The sequence below is a fragment of the Protobothrops mucrosquamatus genome, unplaced genomic scaffold, assembly GCF_001527695.2.
Source record: "Protobothrops mucrosquamatus isolate PMUCROS unplaced genomic scaffold, P.Mucros_1.0 scaffold23, whole genome shotgun sequence".
In the NCBI taxonomy this organism is placed as follows: Eukaryota; Metazoa; Chordata; class Lepidosauria; order Squamata; family Viperidae; genus Protobothrops; species Protobothrops mucrosquamatus.
Window position 1 is genome coordinate 2,136,688 of NW_015386408.1, and position 26,334 is coordinate 2,163,021.

At 39.0% G+C, this 26,334-nt stretch overlaps 1 protein-coding gene across 1 annotated transcript in view; it reads right to left on the minus strand.

Annotated features, from left to right (window-relative positions):
• Positions 1-730: 730 nt before the first annotated feature.
• Positions 731-26,334, minus strand: part of DSP (desmoplakin) — a 47,137-nt gene continuing 21,533 nt past the window's right edge. The window contains exons 8-24 of the mRNA XM_015810839.1: positions 25,267-25,371; positions 24,408-24,503; positions 23,606-23,731; positions 21,471-21,623; positions 20,515-20,669; positions 19,062-19,188; positions 18,153-18,369; positions 17,416-17,582; positions 15,653-15,819; positions 14,169-14,307; positions 13,836-14,029; positions 12,893-13,055; positions 12,492-12,575; positions 11,235-11,342; positions 10,925-11,023; positions 6,591-8,885; positions 731-4,545 (exon numbers count right to left, since the gene is read on the minus strand). Coding sequence (XP_015666325.1) covers positions 1,357-4,545; positions 6,591-8,885; positions 10,925-11,023; positions 11,235-11,342; positions 12,492-12,575; positions 12,893-13,055; positions 13,836-14,029; positions 14,169-14,307; positions 15,653-15,819; positions 17,416-17,582; positions 18,153-18,369; positions 19,062-19,188; positions 20,515-20,669; positions 21,471-21,623; positions 23,606-23,731; positions 24,408-24,503; positions 25,267-25,371 — 7,584 coding nt within the window. The 3' untranslated portion in view covers positions 731-1,356. The remainder of the gene's footprint in view (positions 4,546-6,590; positions 8,886-10,924; positions 11,024-11,234; positions 11,343-12,491; positions 12,576-12,892; positions 13,056-13,835; positions 14,030-14,168; positions 14,308-15,652; positions 15,820-17,415; positions 17,583-18,152; positions 18,370-19,061; positions 19,189-20,514; positions 20,670-21,470; positions 21,624-23,605; positions 23,732-24,407; positions 24,504-25,266; positions 25,372-26,334) is intronic.

Below are 26,334 nucleotides of genomic sequence, written 5' to 3' on the forward strand. Positions count from 1 at the left end.
TTCTGCTGGCAAGGGATTTCTCAGAGCTATTATTTTGGTAGAGGTGAGCAAGTAGCACATTTCTACCAGCTATGCACTATCTGGAATGGGTTACTGCCAGGTCCTGTTAGTCACAAATGTTTGCTGATAGCACTGACATTTCCTTGTAGATTATGTGCTAAATAAATTTTCCAACCTAAATAAATAGTCAGTTGCTCATTCTTGCTTTGACCCTCTGCATCTGTGACCGACCAACCAGGTTACTTTGTGAGCTGTTGGGGAATTTGACAGATAGCTATTCCACCTACCCAGCCACTTCAAAGGACTTGCTTATACCACAGCTTTGTCTCATGTGTTAAGAAGAGCAAATGCCATCACATTTGGAGGGAGGAGAAATCAAAAGGAAAGCCTTATGTCACTTTCTTTAAGTTGTTCTTCATTACAACTATAAGGAGAGTACTTTTCTGTAAGACTCAGCTATCAGGGTAGCTTGCATATCTGTCTGCTGGCTCACTAATGGTGAACTGCACATAGGACATCAAGGGTAGTTCCCAAGGCTGATAGGTTTCTGTGCTCAGTGGAACAGAAGATGCATTAACTATTCCCCCAAACAAATGTATTTAGGTCTCTATTAACCTTAATCATCAAGTTTTCAGTCCAGGACCAATGAAACCTCCAATACAAAATATTTACTGTGCAGCACAGCCAAATAACAAATGACCCATACCAAAAGTAAACATGTCCATACAAATGAGTTAAAAATGGTTACACTTTTATTGCAAGAATAAGTAAGTTCATATAGTCAGGCCTCTATGGTGTTACATGAAAAACAAGCCACAGAAACAGAGAAGCACCGTCAACTCCAAATAAACCTGAAATGACTGAATAAGCAGCTCAATCTAATAGTGTATAACATCAGTTGGAGGCTGTTACCTTTACACAGTGAAACATTTACTGCAAGAAAGGAAAAGTGGCTTTAAAAAAACCTGACAAATGATACAAAAACATAAATGCTAGCCTAATATTTGGCAGAGGTGCATGAGTAACAGAATAACAATAAAAAGACAAAGGCAACATCTGTTTTCAGAGACAGGTGCTGCTTTCTTACAGTTTATAAACCACACTGATGAGCCAAATTAGACATTTTTTAAAAAAAATAAAGGAAAAATGTAGAGTTCCCTCCCTCCCAGAAAGCATTTTTGCAGCTTGTATTTGGTTTTACATTTCTATGCTGTAGCTTAGCTATCTCACCCAAGCAACTACTGTACCAGGATTACTGCCAGCCCATGTATGTATGTATGTTTCATCTTTTTGTTTGTTTTCTTTTGTTTAAACAAGCAGACATATAGAACAAAAGTTAGATGCACTGATTAATGTCTAGCGCCCAAGACTGCTGCTGCTGACAGCTGTGTAGGAATAAGAATATGAAGAACTTGTGCCAGCATCAAAACTTCCTCTCCTTGATCCGCTGCGTGACCCTGAGCGTGATCCTGAGCGTGACCCTGAACGCGACCCTGGTGCTGAAGACACATTATATGGGCTGGATATGCCTTTGGATGAAACAGAAGATGCTTCAAGTAATCTGAGCCCAGTTTGGTCTTCTACCATCGAGCGATTCATTGCCTCTCTGTAGGAGATCTTCAGCTTTGTTTTGGGGCAGGTCAAAATCTTTGCATAGTTGCTTATGTCTTGCAACCTTTGGGAAGTCCGCCCATCAATCAATCCTTTCCTAATAGCTTCTTCTGTACTTATTCTCCCATGTACTTCAGGGTCAATGAGGCCTCCTGTGATAAACTGGAATTCAAGGAAGCGTTGACCAGCCTCATAAGGCAACCATTTCTCCTTCACTGCCTCTGCTGCTGACATTCTCTTTCGCCCCTTAATACCTTCAAAGCCAAGGAAGGCTTTTTGAGCTGGCTTCAGCCGTGTAGCCATCTCATGGTCAATGATGCCCTGGGCAACTGCATCCTGGAGGGAAAGACGCTGGCCTGTGGTAGGGCATATGATACCTCCCGTACAAGTCTGGGCTTCAAGCAAACGTTGGGCAGTGATGGTATCAACAATCCCCCGTTGTACAGCTTCTGAGATTGAGATCTTTTCCAAATTTTCCGTGTCAAATATGGCTGCAATGGGAGTGGTTTCTTCTGGAGAATCAGAAAAGGAGCCAGAACTGCTTTTTAGCAAGATGGAAGAACTCTTGACACTTACTACAGTAGGAGACCGAATAACGGATTCATGTCTGAACACTTCATCACCTCCATTTCTACTAGCAATCATGTCTGCAAATTGTGTGAGGCTTAAAGATCCAGAACGGTACTGATCAAAAAATTTTCTATCAACAAGACCTTTATCAAGGGCATCTTCGATGTCATATTGGTGGCCTGTTTTCCTATCTACAAGCACAACTCTTGTGCTCCCATCTGATCCGGTAGTAGTTATTTCTTCCCATTCGCATTCCTGGTCTGACAGCTCCAAGTAAGTGCTATAATCTATGAGGCCTTTATTATAGGCCTCCTGGACTGACATTTCTTTGTTTGTGTCAGGATCTACAATGACAACCCTGCGTTTCCGAAGTGTATTTTTCTGTGAAGTCTGCACCACCTTCTTCTTCTCTCTCAGTGGTAATAGACAAAGCCCGGTTAATTCATCTATTTTACATCTTCCCTTCAACTGCAGGTAGGTCAAATTTTCTTCTGTATTGGGATCAAAAAATCCCTTGGTATCATCATTAGGATCAGACAGAATATCATTCAGTTCTTCATTAAAGTAGCCCCGTTGATACGCTATGTGCACTGGCAAACGATGGCTTTCTTTAGGATCAATGATTCCACCGGTGGCAATCTGGGCCTCCAGCAAACGAATACCGTGGCCTTTCTCAATGAGTTCCTTGTTCATTGCCTGGAACAAGGAAATGATATTTCCTGTTTCTGGATCTCTGTACCCAGTGACTGCTCTTTCGGCAGACAGAAGTTTCTCCTTAAATTCTATTCCAACAAGGCCTCTCTTGTAACCTTCTTCCACAGGAAGCCTTAAATTATTTACGGGGTCCACAATGAATCCAGTAGCTGCCTGAGCTTCCAAAAGCTCAAGAGCTGTCCCTGGTCTCACCAAGCCTATTTTCATGGCCTGATAAACACCAAGCTTTTCTCCAGTAGCCTCATTGTAAATACCAGCTATGCAACTGGAACCCTGCAGGAAATCTTTGATTCGATCAGTGACTTCTTCAACAGTGATTACTCCACTTTCCAGTTCGTTTGCTGTGGACTCCCGAATTATGCCAGACTCAACCAATTCAGAAACACTGATCAGCTTCCTGATTCCTTGGAAAGATGTACTTCTCTTCTGCACAGGAAGGAGAAGTAAACCTGTGTGTGGTTCAATTCTACATTTTTCTCGGAGCTTCATGTAACTTATGGCTGTCTTACTGAGAGGATCAATTAAGGGCTTTGATGGATTATTCAAAGCTCTATACAAATCTCGGTCAATTAGCCCACGGGATAAAGCAATGTCCTTTGGCAAGAAGATACTATTGATAGGGTCAACAATTCCTCCTGAAGCTAACTGGGCTTCAAGTAGACGCAACCCAATCTCTCTGTCAACTAAATTTTTCTTCATGGCTTCTGCAACAGGCATAATTTTTCCCGAGAAGGGATCTTTAAACCCAGTGATAGCCTTCTCAGCCATGTAGATATGTTCTCTGTCATCAAACTCAATCAGGTCTCTAGCAACAGCACTGTCCACACTCAATAATTCATTCCGATGGGGATCAATTACCCCTCCAGTGGCTGCCTGAGCTTCCAAAAGCAGGACTGTATTCTCTGGAGTAAGAAGTTGTTTGCGTTTGGCCTCCACCAGAGAAAACTTCGCTTTGGTGTTAAGAGAAGCACCTGCGATAGCCCCAGCTCCTCTAAGGTAAGGTTCAAGTTCAGCAGCGACTTCCTCCACTGACTTCTGGCCTCTCAACAGCTTATCCAGAGTGCATTTGTCTATCAGCTGACACTCATACAGCTGTACTGCTGTGATCTTTTTCCGCAAACCATTGAAAAGCAATTTAGAAGGATCAATCATCAAGTCTTCTTCTGTCTGGGTGCCCTTGGGCGCCCCTTTTGGTCGCTGCTTTAACTTCTCGATTTCCCTCTGCGATTTCAACCGCTCTGTCTCCATCTCTGCCTGGCTCTTCCTGCTTGTCTCTTCTAAACGGCACCGATACCTTTCTTCAACCCTTTTGATCTCTGCCTGCAGCCTTTCGATTTCTATCAACAAGGCACTTTTCTCCCTCTCGCTCTTGTCTCTCTCACATTCAGTTTTCCTGATTGTCTCTTCCTTCCGGGAATATTGGCCTTTCCATTGGTTTAAGTCATTCAGTATCTGCTGCTTCTCATTTTCTAGCCGAACTTTCAAGCGAGACTCGGATTCCAACATGGCTTTGGTACGGTTCAGATCTTCTTCTAATCTGAGCAATCTTGCCTTGTCTTGTTCCAGGGTTTTTACTTTTATTAGCAGGGTTTCTCGCTCTTGCATGATATGATTACACTGGTTTTTGGATTCTTGAATCCTGTGGGATGTCTTTAAAAAGAAAAAAGAAATAGGAACAAAATTAACGACTGTGCTAACATCCAGTATTTATTATTTATTCTCTATAGTTCAACCACTAACTTAAGAGTAGTGGATTAGTGCAGTCCTGAGTAATGTAACACTGTATTTCACACAATTTTAGGTCTGTTTTACTATGGATTGACTTATTGATAGAAATGTTTCATATTTTTCAAATAAAAGGGACTGGGTACAGTCTTGTTATAAATAAGCATATTAAATCTCATTTCTATACAAACTTGTGCAGAAGTTTGTATCCTTAAGTTAATGAGACTTACGAACAAGTAACAGCACTTACGTTTGCAGCTGAACTTTCCTACTATTATTTTAAGAAAAAGCCTTAGTGCAATCAGTAGTATTGTTCTGAATAAACATCTTTAGGAGAGAATTGTCAATCTCTTTTTAAAATTAGTAGGAATTAAAAAGTCTTTAATTTGGAATACAGAACATTCTCTTGGCATTTAGTGCTTCCTTTTTAACCTCTTACAATGTAAAATATAAATTGCAATGTCGTGATTTAGTGGTTTGGCAGTGACTGGGTTACTTTTTTTCTTTGATAAAATTGGATTCGCTGAAAGAGATAAGAAAATTCTTGGATGCATTTTAATAAAATATTTCAAAAGAATAGTCAACTGAATTTTCTTAATGCAGAACTGTTAATACAAGAATATTCCTATCAATTTCAGACAAAAGTCATTTTATGAATATGACTCTATTTAGTAAGTTTACTTATTCTAATAAGTTTACTCACAAAATATATTTAGTGAAATCTTCATCATTTACCTACATTAATATAAATGAATGACTTCAAGAATGTATATAATGGATACACTTTGTAAATGTGGATTTCCTCCATTGCTTTGTTAGTTAAATACATAGTTCAAATATTATTTATGAGCTTTTTCCATCCTTTTCAAAATTTCTTCAAACAAATGAAACTTGCACGTTGGCAATACATGGAGGATTGCTCCTGATAATCGGTGTATGGGCATAAATTATAGTGTTGCAGCAATGTTTCAGAAACCAAAGAAAGATAGTAGAAAAAAGTAATTGGGGTGTGTGATCTGATTTAAAAATTAAGACCTAATTGGAAAAGGCTATAAAATGCAACATGAGGCACATTTAGGTATGTATATGTCTATACTGGATTCTATCCTGCCTATTTAAAATAGACAATACGTATAGTAAGCTATACATAATATTAATATACATTCATGTTCATAAACATGTATATATGTTTTTAAACACAGGGTTATATACATTAGCAGGACAACACATATGACAAATAATAAGCAATGTTAGCTTATTAAAATGAGCACATGCATGTGCATATATTTTATGTATGATTACATGAGCATACACACACATTTGCTCTTGTAAAGAACAGGAAAGCAAAGCAGTTCAGGTCACACTTCAATATGTAACTGCATGAGTTATATATTGTGTATTTCGTCATGCCAAGCAGTTAAGAGAAAGTAAGAGTGAAGAATCTATGGAGATAAAATTTGCATTAGGGGGATGAAATGGCAAAGCAAATGGATACACTCTGTTGCAACAACTTTAAATATATAGTATGTTCAACAGAGGAACCTTTAGGATATTTTATATCAAAGTCCAAGTTTGCTTGTTTATTTTAAAAAAAAACAGAACTACAAAAAAATCAGTATAAATGTGGACATAGTCTACAAAGTCAGTAGACTGGGAAATAGGACCAAGTGGATTAACTGAAGTATGGCAGATGCTCCATCTTTCCTTCAGAATATCAAAATAGGGAAAGGAAGGATTTCCTTTAAATTGAGGAATTCACTGCCATCTAATTATGTTTTATATCTCATTTGAACTTATTCCCAGAAAGGACCTTAATCTGATCCTAAACCAAATTAAAAGAGCAGGGGAAGGAGAGACTGATCAAAATTAAAATGCGCACACATTTAGTGTTCGCTGATTGAAAAGGCGTTGGGTGTTAAAATTATAGAATCTGAAGGTGAATAAAGGTGTGATCAAATATTTGTGAATACCTCCAGAGACTGCTTTTGGAATTTTTCAATTTCCTGTCTCAAATTTTCCCTTTCTTTCTGTAAACCATTTATCACACCCTGAAGTTCCAGGGCATGCTTGTTGCTTGTTTGTAGTTGATTCTTTAGGTCAAGAATTGTGGCATTTTTTTCCTCATCAACTTCGCTTCTGCCCCTTCTTAGATCATCATACTCCAACCTTAAATTTCGCAACTCTTCCTCTAGCATCAAGTGTTCTTTTGTCAGATTCTCAGTGAGACACTGAAGTCTTTCAATTTCTATCTTGCACTCATTGAGGCTTTTGCTCTTATCTTCAATAGCCTTCTGCAAGTGCTCGTTGCGAATATGGGCCTGTTTTAAATTCTCCTGCTCTTGAACCATTTGGCGACGCAAGCTTTCCACTTCAGAAGTGTATTTTCTTATCTCCTCCATGTAGCGCTGTTTATCTCTCATGTGGTTATCTAGCACCTCCCTTTGGTGCCTCAAGTCATCTTCACCCCGTTTCTTTACAATAGAGATCTCCTCTATTTGCTGAGTGAGATTAGTGATTTTAACAGCTTGGTCTCTCAAAGTTCTCCTCATGGCTTCTAATTCTTCTTCTGCATTTTTCCTTTTGGAAGTTTCATCAGCTACCATTCTAGACTGCCTATTAAGTTCCTCTTCCAGTATGTGTTTTTGATGCTGCAGTTCTTTTATTGTGCTCTGGAGCCTTGTGCTCTCTTGATCTTTCCCCTTCTTGTCTTGTGCAAGCCTTTCATATTCACTTTTTAGGCGTCCCAACTCCTGCTCTTGAACTTTTAATCTGCTGATGGTTTCTGTTGCGTTGATATTAGCTTTCTCCAGGTCATATTGGATCCTTTGCAAGCGAATATTCTCTTCCTCCATCGATTTCCTTTGGCTTATTTCTGCGTCTAACAATTTCCTGTTTTTTTCAATCTCTTTATTTTTCTCCTTAATTGTTCTTCCTGCTTCATCAAGGGACTGTTTGTAGTGTGCAATCTCCTCGGTGAATTTCTGAACAGTCTGTTTTAACTCTTTTTCGAGCTGTTGTTTCTTTTGTGAGATCTCTGAGCCAATTGATTTCTGCTGGTGAGCACTTTCTTCTACTTTTCTCAGGTTTTCTGTTGTCTGACTTAGTGTGTTCTTCAGTCTCCTAAGTTCCTCACACAAGCTCCTATTTTCTCTTACAGCATTGTCCAGCTGGGCTCTGTAATTACTGGCTTCCTCTTCTTTTTTCACAGTCACCTGGTTTATCGTGGTCTTTGTGATATTAATTTCGGTTTCATACTTGTTCTTTAAACTAATAATTTCCTCATCATAACTGTTCCTTACCTTAGCCAACTCATTTTCAAGTTCCCATCGGCTTTTAGCCTCTTCTTTCAGTTGAATCTTTACCCTTTCAATCTCTTTGACTTTTTCATGGATGGTCGAGGTTGCATCTTCAAGGGCTTGCTTGTATCTTGTGTTGTCGTCATTACGCAGCTGGATGATCTGTTTCAATTCCAACTCTATCTGCTGTTTCTGCTGCATCACCTCCGAGCCACAAGCCTTCTGCTGAAGGATATTCTCTTCTGCCCTTCTTCGCTGCTCCGTTGTGTCCAGTATGGCTTCATTGAGCCTGACGATCTCATCCTTCAGGTCTCGATTCTCTCTCTGTAATCGATCGATCTGAGTCCGGAGGTTCTTGGCGTCGTCTTCTTTTTGTACAGCTATCTGATGAATGGTGGTCTTCTTAATATTAATCTCTGTTTCATACTTGTTCTTTATATTACTCATCTCCTCATTAAACTGGTTTCTTACCTTAGCCAGCTCATTCTCACATTCCCTCTTCCGTGTCCCCTCGTCCTGGAGAAGAACCCTTAACCTTTCTAGCTCATACTCCTTCTCTTTGACGATTTTCTCTGATTCTATCTTTTGCCAACCAAGGGTTTCTTTTTCATTCTGCCTGGTCTTCTGCAACTGATCAAAATCTGCCTTCTGCTGGTCATATCTGTCTTCCAACAGCTTCCTTTTCCTCTTCTCATCTTCAATCTCGTAAGTCAGCCTCGTGATCCTATCATTCAGGTCTTTTATTTGCGCATAGCATTTGTCTAGGTTTTGCTTGGAGGTGCTGCCGTCCATCTCAACTTGCCTCTTCATTTCTTCCAAACTTATGAATTTAGCTTTCAGCTGGGAACATTCCACCTGATATTTCTGCAGGTTTTGCTCCAGGAACTTGTGCTTATTGTTGCTATCAGAATTGGCATCTTTGGCCAATCTCAGTTCTTCTTCTAGTAGTTCTATTCTGGTGCTTTTCATCTGCAGAATCAAGAGACAGACAATTTGATCAACGTCATGAAAAACAACGCACAATGTTGGAAAAGAGGAAACAAAACAAACCAGTTAAATTAAGAGCATTCCTTTACACGCTTCCTTCATTTATTTCAAAACTTACTTGGCATCTTTACACAAAACTATAAATAACAAACCATAATGAAATAATAAATTAAAACAGCAGTTTAAAGATAAGATTTTTTTTTAAATTCCACAAAAATAAAGAGTGTGAAAGAATTTTAAAAGGACTTGATCTAAAGCTGAATAGATATTACAATAGGAGGGCAGTAGATTCTTGAGAAATATTTTCAGGGAAATTTAATAAAGCATAATTCTATATACCTCAGAGTGATCATACATGGAGGAAATGTACAGTTCCATGTATATAAGGAGTTAGTCCCTTACTCTGAAATCATTCCATTTCATTGGAATGAATTAAATCCTAATCGTTGGGATAGCAGTGATGTTGAGAATGGTTTTGAAATTCAGGTCTTTGGGGTAGCTTTTTAGCAAATAAAAAAGACAGACAAAAAAAGCTTTTCTAAATAAAAATAGAATTATGTGACATAATATGCCACATTAAAAATAGCAACAAAAAGCACAAAAATACTGTTTCTATGAAATAGCTTATTTTTTACACAATACAAAGCTATTACAAATTTTACCTGCCCAGGAAAATATATGTAACCAGATCAAGTATGTGAGGAAAGATGGTTCCTCAATGTGAGTAAAATGTACTCTGAATATGCTCAGCTTTTTGGTATTACTGTTTCACATCTTCACTACTTGAGATTCAAGCAGATCTCTGAGCTGAACTCAAGTACATATTATCTCCTATGTCAGTGGTGGCGAACCTTTGGCACGGGTGCCAGAGGCGGCACTCAGAGCCCTCTCTGTGGGCATATGTGCTGTTGCCCCAGCCTTGCCTCCCCCTGTGACCCCTCCTCTCCAGCAGCCCCCCTGAAGGAGAGTCGTCCTGGAGTGTGGGCCCACACGGAGCAGCGCAGCCAAGGACATGGTAGCCAGGCAACATAGACAAGACTCTGCCCTCATATCCCATCATGCAGTTGATGCTGCAGGGCGCAGGCAGAGGGTGTGGCCACCATAGCGCTGCTGGGCTACTTGGGCAATTTGCGGGGGGTCGTGGAGGCGGTGAGTGGTCCTGTGGGCAGGCGGGGCGGGGAATGGGGGGGCAGAGCGGAGGTGGGGCAGGGGGGTGGGGTGGGGGCAGGGCCAGTTTTTGGGCACTTGGTCTCTAAAAGGTTCGCCATCACTGTCCTATGTAAACACTAGTTTAGCTTTAGATGATGCAGCCCTCTACCTGCAGAAGTTAACTGTCAGAAAATATACCCTGGAATGAAGGTTACAATTTTAGCAAATATTCCATTTTTAATTAATTGGAATACCTGAAAACCTTCCACACATGCACATATAAACTGTGGCACAGCTTTTTCTGAATTGCCCAATTTCAAATTTTATATGAGAGAATCACTCAAACAGTATTTAGCACAAAAAAATTGAACATATAATATTATTGTTAACATACGTAATATAAAATTATTTAAGGGAAATTCCTCTATATTCTTTCGTTAACATGCTAGCATTTATTGTGCCCAAGGTAAGTATTGCTTTATGAAAGCTGCATTTATACATAAAAAGGCTGTAGGTGAACTAGTTCTATTTTTCCTCAAACTGGTATCTTATAGATACAATGGGATACAATTCACACAATTTCAGGATTGTGGTTACATGTATACATCGCCAGATCATGGAAAGCAGGTCTTCCATATAAAAATCTTTTCATTCTATCATTCATGTAAGTTAAATCCCAAGTCTGAATATGCAATATTAACTATAATAGCAACAAAAAGTATTTTAAATCAAAAAAATAACATTCTAAGTGTGCTAGGAAGTTTTTATCATTACACCAAGGCATTACTTCTAACCTAAAATTTATTTTGAAACAATTAATATTTTGAGATATTGTACAATTCACAAAAGGTCTATGAACAAGGAGAAATTACCTTTATGTCTTCCAAACTTTTTAACATTTCACTCAAGAACCTGTAATAATCTCCTGATCTTGTAAGAAGCTCAATGTATCGGGATTGAATCTCTCCAGCCTAAATAAGAATGGAAGAAGAGAGAAAAGAATATTGACAGAATATCCCAAATATTATTTCAGCTTATTTGAACAGATTTTTGATTCTCGTAAAACAAAACAGCCTAATATTAAACTTGCATAATAATTGTCCTAAATTATAGAGACAATTATTATGGGAAAGCAATGGCCATTGCTGAAATTGCAAATAACATGAAATGAGGGATATCTACCTCTTGCAGAATAAGACCTGAAGGAGACTGGACCATGCTCCGCTTGACAGGTATGTTCAATAAAGTTTCTAGTCCTGAACTGTAAGCTGCAGCCTGGAGTTCATAATCCTGTAAGCACAAAGCATTTGTAAACAATATTGGTGCACAATATTTTCTACTCTGAATTTCAGCTTTACAGAAAAGCAATATATTTCAGAGCCTGGGGACAAAAGAATACAGCGAAGTGGAAGGGGTGAAATTGGAAGAAACTAACCAAAATAATGATTATTCTTTAAACTAACAATATATGGCGATACCGAAGTAGAAATAGTTGGATAGATACAGGTCATTCATCTATACTTTATATATGTGTTTAAACAATCAAATTGTTTAAACACACATATAAAGTATAGATGAATGACTGTATCTATTCAACTATTTCTACTATGAAAATGTTTCTGAAACTGTTTGATCTTACAATCATGTCAAAATAAATTAAAAAGCAAGTTTTCAGCCTCCCATTTGTCTGTTCTAAAATATTGATGAAGTAGACAGGGTTGATTGATTTGACTGATTACTTAAGCCTCGATGTAGCCAAGTCAATCCTATTGTGCTAAGCCATGTTTTGTCTCAACCATTATTTTTAAACAAGTCAACACAGCTAGACTCAGTCTTGCAGGCAAGCAAAGCAATTGTGTTATCTTCTTATTTTTTCTTTAGTTTTTATGGGGTTTTTGTTTTACTGCTCTTGCACTGATCCTACATACGTTAGTTAGAGGCTTAGACAAAAGCAAAGTGCAGATAAATGAAGAAATCACAAACAAATCATGCATGACCATTCATGAATCATGTTATGCTACAGCCAAAATCAGATATTACTTTATCATCTTTAAACAGAAACAAGCCAAAATTGAATCATCCAATAGCACAACATGACATGTAAGCTCAACCATTTACTTAGATGGCCCATTGAAATAGCAATGCAACTCAGTATTTATTTCTAGTAAGTAGTTATTATCAGATCAAAGGTGGAGATAATGGTTGTCTGCTGATGAAATAAGATCTGATAGTAATAGAAATGGGAGGAGAAAGCCATTCTACTAACGCTGAAGCAGATTTGGAGCATAGTCAGGGATAGGAGGGGGTAGAGAGCAAAGAGAAATCTTAGATCTTGCTCTGTTTATTTCTTAGAGATTTATCCATACCACAATGTGTACTAAGGGCACTTCAACCATTGTTGTGAAAACATTCTGAGAAGAACAGCTTGACTATCTTTACCTTGATTGCAAGTGAGCACACTTCTGCATTCTTGATCACTTCTTCTACTCTGTCGCGCTTGCTTGTAATTTCACCGTGTAAGTTCTGGCAAGAAGAGAAATGAATGAATTTTAATCGGATTCTTAGAACTCAAAGAGTATAAATACCCATTTATATAACTGGATCCTCAAATATACAGTGATAGTGAGAATGTTTAGAATAGCTTATTTTAACTGGGTGCATCTGGAAGTCCAGTGACTAAAGAAGGTTAAGGAAAAAAAATAGCATAAATTTAACTGGATGGAGGGCTGATTTTAAGATATTATGATGAGCTCTTACGCCAATACACATTAGGATGAATTACAACCTCATTCCACGATAGTTCTGAAGATCGGTTTGGTGTATCTATGGCAAAACAATACCTTTTGCTCCTGCAGGTATCTCATGACAGTGCTAACATCTCCCAATTTCATGGCTTCAATGGTATCCTGTCGGCGCCTGGCATCACAAATCCATTTATTCAAAGCCTGGTAAAGATCCCGATAGATTCTCAGCTGCTTCACTTGTTTTTCTAAATCCCAAGATCTGAAAAAAGCAACAAATGTAGATTGATCCATTGGACCTGATTGATGCTGATTTCTATGACTGTATCAATGCAAGTAGTGAGATAAAGGTCCTTTCGAATAGTTTCTAACAGTTCTGCTACCCAAGAACCACATTTGCACTGATGATGCCAGTGATTATCTCTATACATAAAACGTAATAAAAACAAAACATTTCCTACCATTGAACCATTACCGGTAGTCCCTTCTCTAAGAATTAGAATATCCAATTTACTCTTTGTGACACTCTAAATTCACAGTTTTTGCTTATCTTGTAATGCCAGTTAATCTCAGTTAAGCCACAGTTGCAAAGAATGCAATTACATAGCTTGTAATTTATTCTAATTATTGTGACATAGTTACAAAAAAAGTATGTATTAAAGCCTGCAGAAATATATGCAACACTATTTTTAAGTTTAATATAGCTCCATAAATGCAACTATCTTTTATAAAACATGACTAGTTGACATGGAAATGCATATTCAGCTAGCACGATGACAATCTTTATTTCTACCTCTATCAGCCAGAAAGGATTGTGTTCAAATACCACAGGATCAAATTTAAACTAGAGGTTTATATCTAAAGAAGCCTAAAAATCAATTTTCCAGAAACCCCATTTCCAAGAAATAGCACAATCTAATTAAAAAGAAAGGGTTTTTTTTTACTAGAACTTGCAATGTTATCTTTATAGTGAATGTAAAATTCACCGCAAAGCAATGATGCCATTATGAGAAAACCAAACACACTGCTTCAAAAAACACACCTGTCATCCAGCTGTTTTTCCAGCCTTTGCCAACGGTCTGTTAGTTGGCTGACTCGATCGGCAAATTTTCCAAGATCTAACTCATAGTGAGGGTATGTTTGAGAAGACTGGGAGTGGACCTGCAGAGCTTTCTGAAGCTCTGCTTCCAAAGTACCAAGCAGCGACTTCTTCATACTAAGGTCTGCTTTCATTTTCTGCAAAAATACAAACAAACAAACAAATAAACAAGTTCAATTCATAGCTCCATGTAAGTCATTTGTAATCCAATCCCACATTTAAAAAAAAAGAAAAGGAAAAAAAAAACAAGACAAACATCATCTTTTACTTTCTCACCTTTAGGCAAGCTCGATAGGCTTCCACTTTATCTGGGTCCAAAGACAGAGTGTCCTCTTCTGTAAGCCTAATTTCAAATACTCGTATCATGTCATCTGTCTGGAGAATTGCCTGAAGCAGCGATCGCAGGGCATTTAAGCTGTAAGAACAGTGCCATAAAGAAATCAAATACTTTAAAAAAGGTTTAGTATTACTATTATTTAGTATTTAGCATTGCTAATATTTAGTATTACTAGATTTAGTTATCATCTTAGTAATTTTTTAAGTTTACTAAAAAGCAAGGCACTATCAAAAGAAAAAAACACACACCCCACCAACATTAGCAGGGCAGGTTACTGTATATAAACAGGGACCAAACTCCACTTTCGCTATCACTAATAATGTTACCTAATCTGGTAGTGAAACATCTACAAGACCCCACTAAAAAAGGTTATTTGCTTTCACCAATTCCCTTTTTCCATCTGCCCCCAATTCAAGCATTCTTGAATTGCTATATGTTCTTTTGCTTGTGGGCGTTCCTATTCACACAAATGCTTGGTGTCTTAAGTGTTGCAGGATAATTGTACTGCTTGCTCCCTTGACTGGAAAGATGTATGCTTTGTTGTGTTGCTCTATTTTAATAAATAGTGCACCTTCAGCTTCTGATAAATATGGAAGGGATAAGGAAGAGGAAACATGTAAAACTATTTGATGCACATAAGAAAGAAATGAACATATTTTTGGAAAAACATGGGTCACCTCATTGCAAAACACAACTTATTACTAATAAGGCCATTACATGGTTTTCCACTTCCCTATTTTAGCCACACTGTAGGCTGTGGCATAGGCAGGGATAAAACAAGTCTGTTTGGTTATCAATGACAGACACTCGCAGATACAGAACTTTTTATTATACACATTAGAAAACCTCAACATTACCTTACTTTTCGACATAATCACCATTCAAATTGAGGCACTTGTCATAACGTCTTAGAAAGTTAGAAATTCCTTAGTAGTAGTCGCTTGGTGCCAAATCTGGGCTTTGGTGGGGTGGTGATCAAAAACATCCTAACAGAACTGCTTCAAAAAATTTTGGGTGCATCTAGCAGTGTGCGGGCAAGCATTATCGTGAACCAACACCACACCGGAAGAGGTGCCATAGAAAATCCCGCCAAATGTGAAGATGCCAAAGGAGTACTGCTAGTGAAATTCATGGAGTGTGGTTTGACCATCAATTCAGAAGTCTACTGGGAAATGTTACAAAAACTCAGACAAGCCATCCATAACAAGCGTCAGGATAGGCTGACTTCCGATGTGGTGTTGGTTTGCGAGTGTCTGTCATTGATAACCAAACTGAGGTTTATTTCCAAATTGCCCTCATACTTTATTCTTTCTCTTTTTCTAAAGAATATTATCAGTCTAGAATATGAAGGTATTCAACCCTCTTAAAATATATGCTTGGTTAGATAGGACTGCCAGCAGCTGAAAACTAACATTGTTATTACCTGTCCAGATAGCAGGCAGAAATCCCATTAATATTTTCCAACTTCTGAAACAAAGCACTGATTTCAGACTGCAAATAATGATACTTTTCAGAGCCTCTAAAATTTGGAAGGTAATCATTTTGCCTGTTGAGAATTTCTGCCATTGACTGGGATTCATTTTGTATACTCTGAAAACAAACAAACAAACAAGTAAGTAAATATCATTTGCACATTTCTTATGCTCAAAGAAACAGTCTGAAACTTGCTCTTTGATTCTAACTGGAAATGCAAGACACCTCTAAGAAAACTTCAGGGACTTCTCCAGGCAGCTGCCAGGAATCAGTGCTAACTTGTGAACACACCCACACAGTGCAAAATAAAACATCTAGCACTGCTTCTCCCTGAACAATACTGTAATTGATGTATATAAAATTGTGTCACAATTACACCAAAAATGGTGCCCACTTCCAGGATAGAGTACAGCCTAGGGATGTCAAGACGCAGAGAGGCCAGATGGTCTCCCTTCCCATCATGAGCTCTGGAGATCTTCCAAAGGTAAGTGTGCAATCAGTATGGGTAGTGGGGAGGAGGGTGTGGTATCCGGTGGGATGGAAAGCAGGCCCAATGGCTGCAGGGACCTCAGCGGCGGCGGGGGAAAGCAGACCCAATGCCTGCAGGAATTTCAAGGGGCAGGAAGCAGCATACGAGGTGCCTCGGGGGATGGGAGAGGCTTGGGAAGGCACTAGGCTTCCCAAGACACCCAGTGCTCTGCTTAACAACTACGTTGGAGAGAGAAGAGGTGAGGGACATCCTGGAGGCCCCACGTGATCACCTCACGTAAGACCCATCACAACGCACGACTGTAATGGGCAGGCTCCATTATGGCCATAACTTGAGCACTACCCTCAGTCCCAGGCCACTAACCTCAATAGTATCAGATTGAATAAAATGAGGGATGCGAGAGATTAAGAATTAGAATATATTTGGAAGGGATACCTGAATTGATAATTTGTTGATTTAAAGTTAAATTTGATTATGGTAATTGTAAACTTACAAAGTTTTTAAAACAGGTTTAGCAGTTATAGAAATATAAATCAGAAATGGAACATCTTAAATGTATTATGCTATTTGAGGGAAATAGAGAGGAGACATTGAATGTATCGAGTTGAGATATTTACATATGGTTTTTATTCTTGAATGTTGGATTACCCTAACATCATGGTGTGTCCTGAGTACTTTGTCTTAAGAACAAAAAAAACAATAAAATGTGTTTCAAAAAAAAAAAAATAGTATCAGATTGAAAATGTGGGCCCCTAAAAATACAGGTAGTCCTTGACTTACAACAGTTCATTTAGTGTATGTTCAAAGTTACAACGGCACTGAAAAGAGTGAGTTATGACCTTTTTTCACGGTTAAGACCATGGCAGCATCCCAACAGTCACATGATCAAAATTCAGAAGTTTGGCAACTGGTTCATATTTATGACGGTTGCAATGTCCCGGGGTCATGTAATCATCTTTTGCGACCTTCTGACAAGCAAGGTCAATGGGGAATCCAGATTCATTTAACAACCACGTAACTAATTTAACAACTGCAATGATTCACTTAACAACTGTGGGAAGAAAGGTCATCAAATGAGGCAAAACTCACTTAACAAATGTCTCACTTAACAACACAAAGTTTGGTCTCAGTTGTGGCCGTAACTCAAGGACTACCTGTATTGTCAAGTGTAAAAAAAAATGTGGAGGATATGGAAAAACGTATTCATAGCAAATCCTATGTACCTCTAATTCACTGATTCGGACACACAAATTATGAGTGGCCCCTTGATCCAACTGGAAGGGAGTTCGCTGCATCGTCCTGAGTTCACAGTTTTCAATCTGACGACGAAGTTTCTGCAGTTCCATGAGTAGCCACGCCTCCTGCTTTTCTATATTTATAACTTCAGTTACTGGAAATTTGGGGGAAAAATGGAAAAAAGAAAACTGGGAAAAACAAGTTTTAAACTGGAAAAAAAAAGTGGTTTGAAACACATTTGAGTATGGAATAGTAACACAAGTATTACGTTTTCAACAGCAGTATGGCTTTGAATCAGATATAATTTGAACAGTATGACAAATACCCTTGTCTCTACATTTTAAAAAAATGCAATAAAAAGTATCAGGATTTTTTTTTTAATTATATGTCACCACATATAAATAAAACATATTTTCCTATAGCTCTCAGCATCCCATTATTGCAAATGCTTTTATTGACAAGTCTTGCTTTTCGCATGGGGCCTATTTGTGAAGCCCATACCTGCCTAAGCTATAATATTGCAAGTTGAATTTAGCTCTCCAATCATACTCTATGGCCTAACAAATCTTTGGCAATCTTACTTAATATTATTTAGTACAATGAAGAGGTCACTCAACCTCAGATGACTCTGGGCATCTCTAGCAGATGGTCTATGGCTGGCTTAGTGAATCACCAGCAGATGTGAAATATTACAACAGTTAAAAGTATTTACTACGTCACTAACCTATGGGACGTTGTATAGTAGGTGGTGGTTGTGAACCCGGAAGTTGGATGACCAATGTCTGGTAATGCTTCTGAGCATCCGTGATCTGAGTCTGCATCGTTCTCTTATCATCGTCGCCAAACATCTCTGAGCCTTGGCTGTTCCTGATAAATTCTTGGTAATGGATCTCTAAGTCAGAAATTATTCTTTGATAATCTTCTCTGCGCATTGTCTTCAGCTGCAAAAAAGGAATGCAAACGATTTCAGAAAAAGCAACCCAAAGAGGTTGATGGCAAATCTATCTCTACTTACTGCCTTGCTATAACTGAACCTTGTAGATGACAGCAAATGATTCAGGAGAGCAGGGGGTTGGTGGGGGGGTGACTAAAAATGACAAATGGCTTAAACATATAGGTTTATGTTAGTATGAAGTGTCTAAACTAGAGACCATAGAATGTGCAGATAGGAGAACACATAAAGTTTGTGTCAGTAGATACAAGACTGCTTGCCACGTTATCAGTATAGACAAGGGCTGAGAAAAGGCAGACCGTCTTTCAAATATCTGGAATGCTTGTCTTGTGACATATTAAGAAGGTTCCAAAGTATCAAAAAATGGTTTTGCAAAGCATTGAAGCAGATTCTTCAATACAGTAGCCCCAAACCTTCTATGCCAGATGGCAACCTGAATATCAAGCACTGATTATTTTTTCTTAGCCTATCACACTGAACATATTGTTTTTCAAACTGTTAACACACACACACACACACACACACACACCCCTGTATATATTCAGCAATGGCACAATTGAAACTTCAACCATCAGTTTTTCAAAACTACTGTAGATACATATGTATGGATCCCCTGCCCAGAAAGAAAATTGCTAACTATATGTATACCATAACAGCAACTCCATAACATATGATGCTTACCTTGGCAATAGTCATAACCTTGATTTTCTCAATGTCAATCATACAATAATGCCAAGACACCAAACTCTTCATGTTGATGTAAAGTTGATTCCAGAGAGCCATAATAGCATCATAGTATTGTTCAATTCTAAAGAGTAAATGAAAGGGTTATTTACATTCAGAAAGCAACATATCTCCTAATAATTGAGAATCTTGGGGGCCCTCACACATAAAAGCTGTAATATTTCCAACATTGAATATTTTTCCATTCAAAAACCCAAATGTTTCTCATATTTATATTATATATATATATATATTATTTGGGAGGGTGGGTTTTTAAATGGATGGATAGACGGCTGGCTGGCTAGATATTCAGGGATGGTTTGTAGATAAAATTATATTCTGCTCCAACCACAACGATTTCTGACTTTGGGAAAGGTGAGAATATGTCTGAAAAAAGAAACACCTACGTTGGATTCGTTCAAAACACAAACCCCTTGGGGTTTGAAGAACCTGGATTTGTACTGATTTGCCAGTGAACCAAAATTATATTTTATATGTGCACCATATCTACCATACCTACACAGAGACTGAAGGCAGATTTAGGGATGCATAAGAATCCCAGAATCCCACTGCTCCCTAGCTACCCCAACCTCAATCTCTGTTACCTAGAATGCCAAGATGATATTTTGCAACATCTTCAAGGGGAGCTTTGCTTTGATGAAGGTTTGAGCAAAGCACTCGTTTCAAGCAGAAGCATCATGGCACCCTCATTTCCATGAGGAAAGCAACCATACTGTTCATGCCAGATATGTGGCATATCATCTGGATCAGCTTCTCCAACAGCATAAACCCACCTCTGGAAAGCAATGCCATATGACATGCCCCTTACTTTCTCCCAATGTCAAAAAAGGCTTCTGCTCAAGCAAAAGACTTGAGCATCTCTCCTGATTTTGCTAAGTAAAGGTGGGACAAGGAGAAGGCAATATGCCACAAACTTGCACAGCCCTTGTATTAATTCTGCGTTCTTGTAACTATTGTGAAAGCACTTGCTCATAATTCAAGAACTACAAAGATGAATGAATATGGGTTATATACACATCCTTTTATAAAATACGTTTGAATCCAGAAACAGTACTGTACTCCAGATCTCCCCCGTCTTGAGATACAGATGAAAAAACTAATGCTTATTTCTTAGTAATTTAAAATGTATAATATCCCTATTTATTTTCCCATTCTAACTGAAACGCCCACAAAAAAATCTGAAAAGCACCTTTTATTTATAAAAATAACAGGTTCTTATGACTGCATAGGAAAAATAAATTTTCAAAGAATATGTGCACCGTGTGTCCAAAGCAAGTTTTCCCACCCAAGATAAAAAACGCTAATTTTGATTGGTTTTGATGAGGAAAGGGTGGAATTTTCATGAGGAAGGTCTTGCCTAAAATAGTTCAAGCAATAATTGGTAACTTACTTGGCTGCCAGATCCACAGCTAATGAGTTTGGAGGTGGAATAATAAGACTGACAGATGGCACTAGCATATCTAGCCCTCCTGGTCCAGTCACATGCCATTTGCTACGTTCACTGTTGTCTTTTAAAATGCACTCATCTCCTTTCCTCATTGTTTTCTGTGGAAAAGAAAGAAAAATGACTGCAGATGCAAACAAGTTACAACTCCCTATTTTTTTTTCCAACTTCCAGCATTTTGTAAAAAGAAAAACAGATTTAAATGGAGTGACCTTCAGCCCCTCCAAATCCCAATAGTATGTCCAATAATGAACACGCCAGTAGCTCTGAAACAACTCAAAGATCACCATTTTTTCAGGTCTGGAATTAAAGCTTGAATGTTTGCTCCTGGCATAGAATTATATAGGACTTCCAAAAATGTTTTCATTCTGATATAGATCTGATAAAGCTACGTTACTAGAATACGCTCTACACCCTTAGTCATTTTCCAGAATCATAGTTAATGCAGAACAAAATAATCTACTACTCAATGCATCCTTGCTTACTCTAGAACAATTCATTCATTCATACAAATGACTCTCCACCAAACTCCAGAATTTGCTAAGAGGAGTCTACGAAGTTATGTTTCTGAACAAAGATTCATTTTTACCATTTTTGAAACATTCAGCCTGATGTTTGTAAGGACAGCAGTTGCATTTAAATCAATGATAAATAGTTATGTTAGCATCCTACATGTTTACTTTAAAGTAGGCTTTAGTTGAACCTATATAAGAATCTTCAGCACAAGTTATTTCGTCCTAAGACTTGAAAACTGAATTGCCTAAAATAAATTAGCAAATATGTGGATGGTGTGGGTTTCATTGTCTATGCACAGGGAAACTTCTGTCACAAAAAAATACATTTATGCTACAGAACGTTCTATGTGGCATTAACACAAGGAGCCATAATAATGGGATTCTTACCAGATCTTGTTTGTAGTCACACAGAGCCCTGAGTATGATGGGCTTACTGGTCTTATAATCAGGGTTACGGGGTTTCAACTGTACTATCTTCTTTGACTTATTCACCAAATTTTGCACCTGCCTCTTATATTCCAGGATTTTCTCTCGCTCAGTCTGGAAGGAAAAAAAGTTGTGATTAACAACTATATTTAAACACCAAAATATCATTGTTATTGTGTCAAATTGGATCTTAACTGAAATTATAGGCCAGTGATGGCGAACCTTTTAGAGACCGAGTGCCCAAAAACTGGTCCCACACCCACTCCACCCCCTGCCCCACCCCCACCCCGCATGCCCGCAGGGTCACACCGCCTCCAGAGCCCACTGCAGATCACCCAGCAGCGCCATGGCAGCCACGCCCTCTGCCCATGCCCCGCAGCATCAACTGTGCACGATGGGGCTTGAGGGCAGAGTCTTGTCTACGCTGCCTGGCTGCCATGTCCTTGAATGCACTGCTCCGCATGGGCCACGCTCGGGGGCAACCCTTCTCCAGGAGGGCTGCTGGTGAGGAGGGTGTCACGGGGGAAGACAAGGCTGGGGCAACAGAGAGGACTCCGAGTGCCACCTCTGGCACCCATGCCATAGGTTCGCCACCACTGTTATAGGCAGATACCTTAATCAATATGAGTATTTTATTGAAAATTCTGACAGAACAAGCTGTCACTAAACCATATTATTTTTATGTATTACCAATGTATAACTAAGGGAGCACTACTCTGATTTCCTTTCAAACACAGAACTTTTCATACGAGGACACTGAGTGATGAAATATAGAACACCACAGGTAGTCCTCAGTTAGTGACAACTGGGACTGGCAACTCAGTTGCTAACTGAAATGTCACTAAATGAAACTGCAAATATGCTTGTGATCTTACTTCAGCTATCCTTTGCTTTATAGACTAGTGAAGTCACTTTTTCATCACCACTGTAAGTGCAAATAGTCGCTGCACAAGGTATTTGCTAAAGAATGATGGCATTGAACAAATGTTGATTATAACTGATTCTCAAGAGTTCTGGCCATCCAAGCACCCTCCATGGCCACACTATCACAATCTAGGCTCTTGACAACTGGTTCACATTTATGACAGGATGCAGTGACTAACAATCACGTGATTGCCACGTTGGCCATATCTCTGTACTGCCTCTCCAAGCCTAGCCATGCCTTCCTCATACCCTAGCAGCCTCTCCCTAACCTGCATTTCTCACATACCTCTTCACATCCTCACCAACCTTCCCCTGAAACCCCATGCACCCTCTTGCTCCCTTCCCCATCTGGCAGCAGCCATTAAGCTGCCTGCCAGCCTGGGACTTGCAACTTCCTGCCAGTTTCCTTACTGAAGTGGTTGTTGGAAACCGGCAAGGAGTTGCTTTGCCAAATTATTATTATTATTTTTTTTATTTTAATTTCTATACCGCCCTTCTCCCGCAGGACTCAGGGCGGTGCACAGCATATTAAAACAGATACACATATCAATAAAAATAAAACCCCTCTAAAACCAAATTAAAACCAAATATTCGAAGCTGTGTTCCAATTAAAATTATACTTAAAATTGTCCCTAAATAAAATCCTCCTTAGGTCAGGCCCGCTTGCTGGAAAAGCCATGTCTTGAGGGCGCGGCGGAAAGTAAGGAGATCCGGAATCATCCGGATCTCGGGGGGTAGTTCGTTCCAGAGGGTGGGGGCACCCACAGAGAAGGCCCTCCCCCTGGGGGTCGCCAGNGAGGGCATTGCAGTAGTCCAGGCGGGAGGTGACGAGAGCTTGAGTGACCGTGCGCAGAGCGTCCCGGTCCAGAAAAGGACGCAACTGGTGGATCAGGCGAACCTGATAAAACGCCCCCCTGGTCACGGCCGACAAATGATCTTCCAGTGTCAGCCGTGGATCCAGGAGGACACCCAAGTTGCGTGCCTTCTCTGAGGGGATCCAGTTAGTGATGGCAACCATGACTGCTATCGCTAAATGGTGCAGTTGCACGTTGATTGCATCATTTAGCGACAGAAATTCTGGATCCAATTGCCATCATAAGTTGAGGACTACCTTTATAGCCCGCTGAGCCTCGGAGAGTTTGTGGTACAATAACAGACAGTTGCATCCATACCTCTAGTTCTTTAATCTGCTCCAGCAGAACTTGCAAAGACATATTTTTATCACAGATGAACCTTTTCCTGATGACATCCTGTAAGTTCTTCAAGTAGTTCTCAGTAGATTGGGCTTCCTCAAAAAACTACACATAGAACAAAGCAAGCACATTTAATATATTGGGTTTTTATAGGATATACAGGATGTCCCCAAAGTCTTAGTGCAGTTTTAAGCTTTAAAAGATTAAAACTGCACTGAGACTTTGGGGATGCCTTATATAAAATGCAACAGTTAAGAATGTCAATGACTGCCCTTTCAAAAATATAAATTTATAAGAACAAATAAAGGTTAAGACAATCTATATACAGTGTACCTAGGTACTCATTATTAATTGGTTCCAGGACGCACGATGATTACAAAAAACGGTGAGTAGTAAACAAAATTTTCCCATAAGGAATAATGTATTGGGTCACAAGACAGTCAACTATGAGAAGTTTTAGCTTGTACATTTAGTACCAAACAAACAATGAGTACCGGGATAAAATTTTCACGTCAAAATGTGTTGAGTACCAAATTCAATAATTTTCAAAGCAGTTGAGTACCAAAGTACCACTGTGTAATCTTTAAGAACTGAATCAACCTTTAGATGCTGTATTTCACAAACCATCATTACTACAAGCAAAATTAAGAAAGCTTATTTTAAAACAGCACAATTATTGATTGGAATCTAATTTATCTGCATTATTCCAACTACACAGAGTAAATACAGGGTTAAATGATAAATTATATATTATTTATTGCTTCTGTATACCAATACATACCTGAAAATAAGCTGCATTTTCCTTAAGGTGAACATCAATGCACTTTGTGATCTGAAGAATCCAACTCCATTGAGTTTGTAATGTATCCATATAGGCCTGCACATTTAAAAAAAAAATGCCATTGGTTCTGAATTCAGATAATTTGATCTGTTTTTCAGCTACCAACTGATTTTTTAATCTTCAAAACTATCTACCCTAGCTTGGAGGATCCAAGAGTCAAAAATCAAGTCTACATCAATGACCAAATTTCTGCTTTGCCTACTAATATTGTCTGACTTGTTCCTCTCTCCGAGTTTGCTTATAGAACAGTGTTTCTCAACCTTGACAATTTTAAGGCATGTGGACTTCAACTCCCAGAATTCCACAGGCTGTGGAATTCTGGGAGTTGAAGTCCACATGCCTTAAAATTGTCAAGGTTGAGAAACACTGTTATAGAAGATCCATTGAGGAAAGGCAGTGAAAACCAGGATGCACAAGCAAAGTAAAATGTCTTCCTCTTCTTAGCATTCTTATCCTATTGTTGGTCTTATGCTTTCTAATTGGCCACTATATGGAGAATGTAAGCCTCCTCTACAAATCCAAAATGGCCCAGCATTAAGGATGCCTGTTGATTATGATTTAATAGGTTAACATTTTTGTTACAGTATCTAATTCTAAAGTGTGCTTTTGAAAATTAGCACTGGGCCCCTTGTATTTGCATTTAGCTTTGCATATTTTCAAGATTACTTGTTGATCAGAAGAGGCCGTCAGATAGTACAGTTCCGGGTACAGGATTTCATTACCAGCTTTCATTTCAATGAGATGTCATATTGTTCCCAAAATAACGTCAGGATAAAAATGTAGGAAGTCGAAAACATACCTCAATTTTGTCAGAAGCAGGGTGCTGGCTGAGCACCAACTGATCACATTCTTGCTTAAGTTTGTTGAGTTCCTTTTCCTTAACCTCAAGCTGGCTCATGCGTTTCTGCAAATAGGCAAGGACGTGGATTTAAGCTCAGTTTCAACAGGAAAAAAGGATCAGTACATTTTGTATTTTTTTCCTTTATATAATTGTATTATAAGATTTGTCTGTTTGCAAAACCCAGCAGACATAATTTGTTCTTTACGACCATAGGAACAATTTTGTTGAAATAAGCACTCAAAATATCAACCATATCGATCATTCATGTTCATCTGTATGCTGCATCCTATCTGTCTATAAACCTATGTTTAATACCCATTCCTCTCTCCTCTCGTTTTCTTTATTTTGCTTTCTTTTATTTCACTGTGATATCCCTTCCACTTTGAGACTGAATGCCTGTGCTTAATTTCTCCTAACCTTAGAGGGGAAATTCCCAATGAAATTTTTTAAAAATCTTTTTTTAATTAAAATCTACTTTAAAACCTCAATAAGACTACCATACCAGCATAGACAATAAAGTTGAATGGCTTTATACTGATTCCCAGATTGGCAATGTCTTCTCCTAAACTTTTTCATCTTCCCTAAAACAGTGGTTCTCAACCTTTTTAATGCCGCGACCCCAACCGGTCGTAAGTCGAGGACTAAACCGGTCGTAAGTCGAGGACTACCCAACCAGTCGTAAGTCGAGGACTTTCCCTGCCCGGGAGCGCCGCACATGTGTGGTTCCGCCTCCTGCGCCGGCCGAGGCGTAGCTGGCAAGCGGCAGAGACGGAGCAGGCCGACCACCAGCTGGCCCAGCCCAAGGGAGGTAAGGCACCGGCCGGAAAAGGGGAAAAAAAATGGCGGACAAAAAAAATGGTGGACAAAAAAAATGGCGGACAGCCTTGCTTGGCGACCCCCATTAAATGGTCGATCGACCCCAAATGGGGTCCCGACCCACAGGTTGAGAACCACTGCCCTAAAAGAAAGAGAAGCATATCTCCCAATGCAAGCCTTGACATTCCCCAATGCTGGAAAGAACACATT